The sequence below is a fragment of the Leuciscus leuciscus genome (genome assembly GCF_965113295.1).
Source record: "Leuciscus leuciscus genome assembly, chromosome: 17".
Lineage (NCBI taxonomy): Eukaryota > Metazoa > Chordata > Actinopteri > Cypriniformes > Leuciscidae > Leuciscus > Leuciscus leuciscus.
The window spans coordinates 6,574,505-6,584,843 of NC_138741.1; the positions used below are offsets into that span (position 1 = coordinate 6,574,505).

Consider the following 10,339-nt stretch of genomic DNA (forward strand, 5'->3'; position numbering starts at 1 on the left):
TGTTGCGCTTGCTTAATAATTGAGAAAAATCCACAGAAAAATAGAAAATAGAAAAACAGAACCAGTAATGTTTGATTCATAAATTAAACCTTCATTTGAGTCTTTTTAGTGAATCAAACAGGGGTGCGTATCCCATAAACATACAATCAAGTTTTGGAATTTGAACATGTCTGTTTTTAAATGTTAAAAGCATTCTCGATTATAAATATGCAGCTATAATGCACGTAGGTATTTTTAAATAATATTTCATGTCGATACACAATGGTTACATACTGTTAAAACTAATCGCGGTATTGATATCTTTGTAAGACTGCCGACTCTATAGAACGGTGACAAGGAAATCTAACTTTACCATGCTTCGAGAGCCCCCTAGTGGTCGGGAGCATTTCCGTTGCGTTGTGGCTTGATTTCATTGTGTTGTGGCTTGATTTTAATTGTGTTGTGGCTTGATTTCATTGTGTTGTGGCTTGATTTGAATTGTTATGGCTTGATTTCATTGTGTTGTGGCTTGATTTTGTTGTGTTGTGGCTTGATTCCATTGTGTTGTGGCTTGATTCCATTGTGTTGTGGCTTGATTTCAGTTGTGTTGTGGCTTGATTCCATTGTGTTGTGGCTTGATTCCATTGTGTTGTGGCTTGATTTCAGTTGTGTTGTGGCTTGATTCCATTGTGTTGTGACTTGATTCCATTGTGTTGTGGCTTGATTCCATTGTGTTGTGGCTTGATTTCAGTTGTGTTGTGGCTTGATTTCATTGTGTTGTGGCTTGATTTGAATTGTTATGGCTTGATTTCATTGTGTTGTGGCTTGATTTCGTTGTGTTGTGGCTTGATTCCATTGTGTTGTGGCTTGATTTCAGTTGTGTTGTGGCTTGATTCCATTGTGTTGTGACTTGATTCCATTGTGTTGTGACTTGATTCCATTGTGTTGTGGCTTGATTCCATTGTGTTGTGGCTTGATTTCAGTTGTGGTGTGGCTTGATTCCATTGTGTTGTGACTTGATTCCATTGTGTTGTGGCTTGATTCCATTGTGTTGTGGCTTGATTCCATTGTGTTGTGGCTTGATTTCATTGTGTTGTGGCTTGATTCCATTGTGTTGTGACTTGATTCCATTGTGTTGCTTGATTCAATTTGTGTTGTGGCTTGATTCCATTGTGTTGTGGCTTGATTTCAGTTGTGTTGTGACTTGATTCCATTGTGTTGTGACTTGATTCCATTGTGTTGTGGCTTGATTCCATTGTGTTGTGGCTTGATTCCATTGTGTTGTGGCTTGATTTCAGTTGTGTTGTGGCTTGATTCCATTGTGTTGTGGCTTGATTCCATTGTGTTGTGGCTTGATTCCATTGTGTTGTGGCTTGATTTCAGTGTGTTGTGGCTTGATTTCATTGTGTTGTGGCTTGATTCCATTGTGTTGTGGCTTGATTCCGTTGTGTTGTGGCTTGATTTTGTTGTGTTGTGGCTTGATTCCGTTGTTTTGTGGCTTGATTTCATTGTGTTGTGGCTTGATTTCGTTGTGTTGTGGCTTGATTTTGTTGTGTTGTGGCTTGATTCCGTTGTGTTGTGGCTTGATTTCAGTTGTGTTGTGGCTTGATTTTGTTGTGTTGTGGCTTGATTTCATTGTGTTGTGGCTTGATTCCATTGTGTTGTGGCTTGATTTCAGTTGTGTTGTGGCTTGATTCCATTGTGTTGTGACTTGATTCCATTGTGTTGTGGCTTGATTCCATTGTGTTGTGGCTTGATTCCATTGTGTTGTGGCTTGATTCCATTGTGTTGTGGCTTGATTTCATTGTGTTGTGGCTTGATTTCAGTTGTGTTGTGGCTTGATTTTGTTGTGTTGTGGCTTGATTTCATTGTGTTGTGGCTTGATTCCATTGTGTTGTGGCTTGATTTCAGTTGTGTTGTGGCTTGATTCCATTGTGTTGTGACTTGATTCCATTGTGTTGTGGCTTGATTCCATTGTGTTGTGGCTTGATTCCATTGTGTTGTGGCTTGATTTCAGTTGTGTTTTGGCTTGATTCCATTGTGTTGTGGCTTGATTCCATTGTGTTGTGGCTTGATTTCAGTTGTGTTGTGGCTTGATTCCATTGTGTTGTGACTTGATTCCATTGTGTTGTGGCTTGATTCCATTGTGTTGTGGCTTGATTTCATTGTGTTGTGGCTTGATTCCATTGTGTTGTGGCTTGATTCCATTGTGTTGTGGCTTGATTTCAGTTGTGTTGTGGCTTGATTCCATTGTGTTGTGACTTGATTCCATTGTGTTGTGGCTTGATTCCATTGTGTTGTGGCTTGATTCCGTTGTGTTGTGGCTTGATTCCATTGTGTTGTGGCTTGATTTTGTTGTGTTGTGGCTTGATTCCGTTGTTTTGTGGCTTGATTTCATTGTGTTGTGGCTTGATTTCGTTGTGTTGTGGCTTGATTTTGTTGTTTTGTGGCTTGATTTCATTGTGTTGTGGCTTGATTCCGTTGTGTTGTGGCTTGATTTCAGTTGTGTTGTGGCTTGATTTTGTTGTGTTGTGGCTTGATTTCAGTTGTGTTGTGGCTTGATTTCATTGTGTTGTGGCTTGATTCCATTGTGTTGTGGCTTGATTCCATTGTGTTGTGGCTTGATTTCAGTTGTGTTGTGGCTTGATTCCATTGTGTTGTGACTTGATTCCATTGTGTTGTGGCTTGATTCCATTGTGTTGTGGCTTGATTCCGTTGTGTTGTGGCTTGATTCCATTGTGTTGTGGCTTGATTTTGTTGTGTTGTGGCTTGATTCCGTTGTTTTGTGGCTTGATTTCATTGTGTTGTGGCTTGATTTCGTTGTGTTGTGGCTTGATTTTGTTGTTTTGTGGCTTGATTTCATTGTGTTGTGGCTTGATTCCGTTGTGTTGTGGCTTGATTTCAGTTGTGTTGTGGCTTGATTTTGTTGTGTTGTGGCTTGATTTCAGTTGTGTTGTGGCTTGATTTCATTGTGTTGTGGCTTGATTTCATTGTGTTGTGGCTTGATTCCATTGTGTTGTGGCTTGATTTCAGTTGTGTTGTGGCTTGATTCCATTATGTTGTGGCTTGATTCCATTGTGTTGTGGCTTGATTTCAGTGTGTTGTGGCTTGATTTCAGTTGTGTTGTGGCTTGATTTCAGTTGTGTTGTGGCTTGATTCCATTGTGTTGTGGCTTGATTCCATTGTGTTGTGGCTTGATTCCATTGTGTTGTGGCTTGATTTCAGTGTGTTGTGGCTTGATTTCAGTGTGTTGTGGCTTGATTTCATTGTGTTGTGGCTTGATTCCATTGTGTTGTGGCTTGATTTCAGTGTGTTGTGGCTTGATTTGAATTGTTATGGCTTGATTTGAATTGTTATGGCTTGATTTCATTGTGTTGTGGCTTGATTTCGTTGTGTTGTGGTTTTATTTTGTTGTGTTGTGGCTTGATTTCATTGTGTTGTGGCTTGATTTGAATTGTTATGGCTTGATTTCATTGTGTTGTGGCTTGATTTGAATTGTTATGGCTTGATTTCATTGTGTTGTGGCTTGATTTCGTTGTGATGTGGCTTGATTTTGTTGTGTTATGGCTTGATTTCATTGTGTTGTGGCTTGATTCCATTGTGTTGTGGCTTGATTCCATTGTGTTGTGGCTTGATTTCAGTGTGTTGTGAACTTATGTCTGCTTTTTAAATTTAGTTTAAATTCTGGGTCACCCTAGGCACCAGCATTTTTTTACATTTTTACAAAAGTTTCATGGCACCCAGAATATTTTGTTGTATGAATATCTGAAGACGCAATATATCAATAGAAAGAACAGACCCTCTGCTTTTAAACAAAAACCTTGTTTTTTGTAGTTCCATACATTCTTTTTTGATCAATATTTGAATGTGGGTAAGTTTCATAAAAAAGCAACATTTTGAGCAAAAAGCTGATAAAACCGTGTTTTTGTCAAAGACTATGTCTGGATTGGATTCACAATGATGATCAAAACATAGATGGAGTAGATTGAGTCCATCAACACCCCTAATGCTTGCACAGTCCTACAGCTCGTCCTGGTCGACAGTTAATTCAGTAACGTTAGACAGTTTTGATTTATATGCTGTTTAAATTTGGTGATCGTGTTATTTTACATATTCTTCTGCTTACATTTGGTATCGCTTGTTTCTGCTTCTTCTTCACATGTTTTGATCCAGAGATTCTGTACTCTTTCAGAAGATGCGTAATAGCGCCCCCTACCGTGTAACAGTAAAAACACAGAAAGCCAGAAGTTTCCGTCAATGGCGGGGAAATGTTGTTAATTGAAAAAGAAAAAGTTAATTGTACTATTTTATAATTGTTTTATTTTCTAAATCGTAATTAAAGTTGATAATTAATTTTTTCGGTATGTTCTGTTGTGGGAGGCAGCTCCTGCCTGATCTCACATAAAGCACCACGTGTGTCAGAACCGCTAATAGTAGAGTGTTCCAAATCAGTCACTTATGAGGTTTAATTTCAGTTAATATGTATGTGTCTAATACGTAGATTAAGTCCAGTTTCTTAAATGAAGAACTATCTTAAGCTTGCCTTGAATAAATTATAGAACCACGCAAAATGTTGCTTTTCATCTGGCACCAGAGAGTTTCAGTTTCTCTAGGGCTCTCTCAAAGAGAGAGAGAAAGAGAGAGCGAAACGGGGGATTACAGTGCGCTAAATCTCTGCCATGCATTGAGTGCATAATCGCTGAGTGAGCGCGGGCCTGGGGAGCAGATGTCATATGGTTGAGGGGGTAAAGACTCAGGAATTATGTGGAACAACTGCTACACCGTTCAAACTAGAGGTGGCTTATATGAGAGAATGTGGGATATAGTAAGAGAAAAATACTGACACAGCAAGAGATATAGGGGATGCCCAGTGATCTGAGGAGAGTCGTGAGAGAGCAGTAAAGAGAAAGATAGAGAGAGACAGAAGTAAGGATTAAAAGGTATAGCCCATGAGGATTGTGGATTACTTCACGACAGGAACTATAAGGCCAAAGCTTCATTCTAAATGATGAAAGAGAAAGAGACTCTTGGGTTTTACGTAAGGCATATGTATTATGCAATATTTTACTTATTTAATGGAGAAATTATAAAAATTAAGTTCTATGACAATGTTGATATATTTGGTCTTGGCGGAATAGATCTGATACCCTGCTGCTGTTATTACACTGTAAGCAAGTACAGGACTTTCTACTGCCAATACATACACGACACACTGTGGTGAGTAAGTAAGACATGCTTTTGCTGTACTAGCGTACATGAATTACCTGTAACAAATCTATACAGGTGGAGCTGGGGAAGCTGGAGGGTTTCTGAAAGTGTGCTGCAAACTGCTACAGCAAATGCTAACCAAGTATTTGAAGGTTGAGCACACAAGCTCATTGGCTACTGATACAGCAGGATCCAATCAGCTTTGCCCTATAGAGAATAATGTGATCGCAAGCAGACTGAGTTAAGGAGCCATTAGCCTGCGCCATCTAGAGTTTCATGACAGAACTTTGAACATTCTGCTTATGGACAAATTCTAAGGCAGGAGAATGCATTGAAACAAGAACTGTACTTCCTTGACATGCGAGAACAAACCTCACTGGTTCAAGCGTGCTTGCTTGAAGAATGAGATCCAAGTGCAAGCTTGTTTAAGCTTCCACAAGAATCAATCAAGGTACATTTATTCATACAATTAATTATACAAGGTACCGTTTATCATATTTGATGAGTTCTGTGCATTGTTCAATGGTTATATGACACAACAGTGGAACACTCGCGGAACCCATTTGAACCATCTTACAGTAAAGATTGAGGGAGATTGCAATCAGGTCAGTAGAACTGTACTTCATGTACAGCATGAATCAACAATTGAAAGGTAGCTGAAAAGGAATCCCACAATTTCTTTCATCAAGCTTTGCTAGAAAAGTGTTTTTGAATGAGTCCTGATCCCCTTCTTCTACTAACACTTCTGAAGGGATGCTGATGTTCTTCTCAAAACTGAGGCTGCAGGCATGAAGAGGTTAGTTAAAACGACTTACTTTTTGAACAGTTCTGCTTTAAGAGCTTTGTGTTTCTGATTGACAGTGAAGGGAAAACTGTGTTTACTATTGAATAGCTTCTGAGAAATTAAAGCTAACGAAGTCAAAATGGACTATTTACTCTTAATACACATTCCTGGTTTTACTTTAAATAATTAATTGGAGCAAATAACAAAAAAAAATTTAAATCAAATGTACTGTAATAACTTTCTCTTCCTCTGAAACGAAGGCTATTGCTCAACGTTAACTAATATCCATTCCAAATAGCAAACGGCATTGTTTTAGCACCCTCGGTCTCCATTCTGGTATGCATATCTCACTGAATATCCTGTTTCACTCAGAGAGATATTATGAAACTAGAGTGGGCTGCAAACAGCCATTCACATTGACTTTCACAAGTACAAGAGTATTTCAATATAAACCTTTCTGAAGCCAAAAAAGAGAGGAGAATAGGAAAAAGGAGAATAAGAAAAGAGAATGGTAGTACCTTGATATGTTTGACTCCACAACTCACAAGCTTGCTTTGCTGATACAGGTCCCATGATATGTCAAATATCTTTATGAAACAGAAAAAGAAAAGTACAGTATGATGTGTTATATTAGAATGTATTTTCAGAGCTCAGTGAAGTATATGCTGCCTTTAAGCCCTTTTAAAATTCCAACTTGCAGGTTTGTAAATCATAATTTTAACAACATGACGGTTGGAATTAAAAGGTTGTGCTTGTTTAGCACAAAATGCAAATTAAGCATAACCGATGGTATATACACTAATATTCTGAAGGATCATGTGACACTGAAGACAGGAGTAATGGCATCACAGGAATAAATTAAAAATTTAAATAGAATGCAGTCACTTCAAATTGCATTATTTCACAATATTAATTTGGTTCATGTGCACCTGTTTCATAATTATGATCATTCCGACATAGTTTGAAGGCAGCTGGACTCTTGGTTACAACACACATGCAAGAGGTTGGTTGAGTAGTAAGAAAAAACAAGTTCTCAGGAGATTATGCAGAAATTACAGCATAAAATGGAATTGTATAGTGAAGTACTATTTATTCTGTTTTAACTATTTTTGTATTACAGAGTCAGAGAAATCAGGAAAGAAATGTACAAATGTGTGTTTTGGCCCCAAGTATGCACTATCGTTTGTTGCAGTGTTAATTTATGTAAAATGAAATTAATTCTGTCAGGACCACTTCCAATTAATTTATAGTTTGGATTAGCAATAGCCTTGCATTAATAAGAGCAGGGAGAGCGCAGCGATATAACCCCCCGTGAACAGAACCGAAGCAACATTAATGATATCTGTAATAAAGTTCTTGAAGACAATGACATTAGGGAATGTCAGAGGCTAAATCCTGACTGTGGACAAGAGGAGGAGCTGGGGATGGTGGAGGGTTATTAACTCCTCAGCAACACAATGAAAGCAGCTGAAGGATAACTGAAAAGGCAACTTGAATAGGAATCCTGTGATAGGCATTGTATTCCTATAAGTAGACATGGGTCAGCTGAGCGTAACATATGACTTACTCAGTGTAGCCTGAATGTAACTAAATGACTGAAGAAAGGCTGCTAGAAATTGAGAGGACAAAAGAAACATTACACTGCCTGTCTACTGTGTCAAATGATGTGCGTGTGTTTGAGCTCTTACCCGGTCTGTATGACCAGGAGCAGCAGCCAGAACTTTCCCCCGTCTCCAGTCCCACACACAGATTGTGTTTTTCGAGTCCAAGCCCACAGACACCAAACACTGTAAAGACAAGACAGAAAAGAAATAATATGGTAACTATAAAAAGTTGGCGAAATCAATATCAATATACTATTACTTCAGGGTAGTTAGTGTTATAATATTTCAATATTTCATACACTCTTCCTGTTCCAAGTTAAAAATGACCGAAAACAGCCGAGGTCTGACCCTTTCTTGAAAAGCTTAAACATTGCCGGCAGTCGATTTGGAGCAGGATTGGAACTGAACTCTGCAGGTAGGAAGCCCTCCTGAAGCAAGGTTGGCTACGCCTGCTGTAAACTGTTTATTAAACAAATGCCGTAATGTGCTGGTGGCCAGATTATCTGTCAAAGTAGTCTATTTCGCGATCGATTAGCTTTAGGAACGGTTTTGGGAGTTTCTTAGTTCACATGCTGATCAAATGTCATCATAAGCTCTGTTAGCCTAAAATGTCTTAAAGCTTGTTCACACCAAGTACGATAACTATAATGATAACTAACTATAAAGTTTTAATAATCATTGTAATTCAACGAGAAAAGCAAAGTTTACACCACAGCATTAACCAGTGTTTGGGAAAGTAACTATAAAAATCAATGCGTTACAATATTGCGTTACTCCCTAAAACATTTACTAATTGGGTCGACAATGGCATTGAAGTGAGTTTTAAAAGACATTAAATATAGGCTATAAAGTATATTTATATTATTTAACATTTAATTATTTCATGTTTGCATAATATTCTGAGTTTGCATTTCACTGTTTATATTCATTATGCGGAATACTGAATCTGTTTTTGTGCAGTGAGATGAGTAAATGCATGCTTATATGTAGTCTAGAACTACAATAAGCATCATGTTTACACAGCGCACACAATAATGCCTCTGCATTTTCTACAGATTTCTCTCAATATGGAGAAAAAAAAAAAGAGTTGTCAGTCAATACAAAGTAAAGCAAGTTGCATTCCTAATTTGAAAAAGTAACTCAGATATTTTTGTAAATTTAAAAGTAATGTGTGACTACTCATTACTTGAAAAAAGTAATCTGATTACATAACAAAAAAAATAAATAATCTGATTACTTGTAATGCGTTACACTGCCAACACTGGCCATAACGATAACGGCACAGAGAAACTATATCATTGACATTGGCAACGACATTGACAATAAAAGCATTGGCAGCCAATCAGAATCCACCCGGCTTTAAAGATCTCCAGCATTTAAAGCTATTATTGATCTTGAGCATTTAAACAGTTATTTCAATATCATCTGTTGGTGTGGATGCTAATATAGTTAACATTATAGTTAATTTATCTTTACAGTTATCATTATTGAACAGGCCTTTAACATTGTGACACATATATGAATCTGTTACCATATACTTTCTGATAACTACTTGAACTAAAATTGCCAGAAGCATTTTTCTCTCAAACTGTGCACAAATCATGTGTAATCTTTCCAAATGTTGTTTGCTGAAGGGACCTCATTAGTTCACCATCCCTTTGATGCGAGTATGTTGTTTTCCCATCAAACCTGATGCGCCAGTTTTCTTCCAAGGTTGCACCACGCTGGCTCAGGCTAAAACAGAGTGCCTTCAGTCAATTACGGGATGCTAAACCTTTGATGAAATGGAGAAGAAAAGTGTTGCTTTAGACACCCCCGGATCTTTGAGACCGGGTCTTGCCGCTCATCTCTTTGCTGTTTCATCCATCGTTGTGAAATAAATGATGAGGCCAATTTCCTGCTGAAACTCTGCAAATCACTTTCTCAGCTCCGCTGAAGGGGGGATTTGATAGGTTAATTCCCTTAGATAAAGTGAGAGTGAGCTAAGAAATGTGAAATGCCAATCTCAGAGGTAAACTTTTTCATTCTATCACTCTATCATCTCCTCCAGTGAGGTGTGAGTTTTTGATAAATTGACACTGTAACCCAACTCTAATCTTCTTTGGCCTTTTATTATTCAATGTTTAGAATTCAATATATCACATTTACACTGAAAGTATTACACTGCCAGCGGACTACATGACACAGTATTATAGGAGGATCTTTTGTGACGTCATTGTTTATGTTTGTCGCGTTGCATCATGGGAATCGTGTGGCAGGAAACACCGCTAGATACCTGTAATTTGATTGTTTTGCACGTTTGGAGGAGGATTTAGAGAAGAGGATGGTTCACTCTTGCTGTGTGGTCGAGTACGGCTCGTTGGGGGCCTGATATAAAGTTTTTTTTCGAATTCCCTCCGAAAAGGATCGCGAAAAACGAAAGAAATGGTTGCGTGCAATTAGGCGATTGAACCTGGACGCTCCGAAGAAAGCCTGGATTCCTGCAGCTAACGTTGCTGATCGAGTTTGTGAGGCTCATTTTGTTCATGGTAGGCCTAAGTCTTAGTGACTATGTATTTATAGAAGATTGAATAAAAAAAATAAAAAAACTGAGTCAAATCAACCGAGTCATATGTTTTCGCGTTCTGATTCAGGTGTCCCAAACCGCGATCCACAGCACCCAGACTATGTTCCTCACATCAAAATGAGCTATTCTGGATCGCAAAACTTAAAAGCAAAAGAAAAGGCTGTTCTAACCTCTGCTTTTAGCACGATCACTGCTTTC

The 10,339-nt window shown here is 38.2% G+C and overlaps 1 protein-coding gene across 2 annotated transcripts in view; it reads right to left on the minus strand.

Moving 5' to 3' along the window:
• The window catches only part of eml5 (EMAP like 5), a 118,530-nt gene that overhangs the window by 67,432 nt on the left and 40,759 nt on the right, over positions 1-10,339 (minus strand). For both annotated transcript variants that reach the window (XR_014199321.1, XM_082143714.1), the window contains exons 3-4: positions 7,660-7,758; positions 6,490-6,558 (exon numbers count right to left, since the gene is read on the minus strand). Coding sequence is in view for 1 of the 2 variants with exons in the window: in XM_082143714.1 (XP_081999840.1) it covers positions 6,490-6,558; positions 7,660-7,758 (168 nt within the window). In the remaining variant the exon portion in view is untranslated. The remainder of the gene's footprint in view (positions 1-6,489; positions 6,559-7,659; positions 7,759-10,339) is intronic.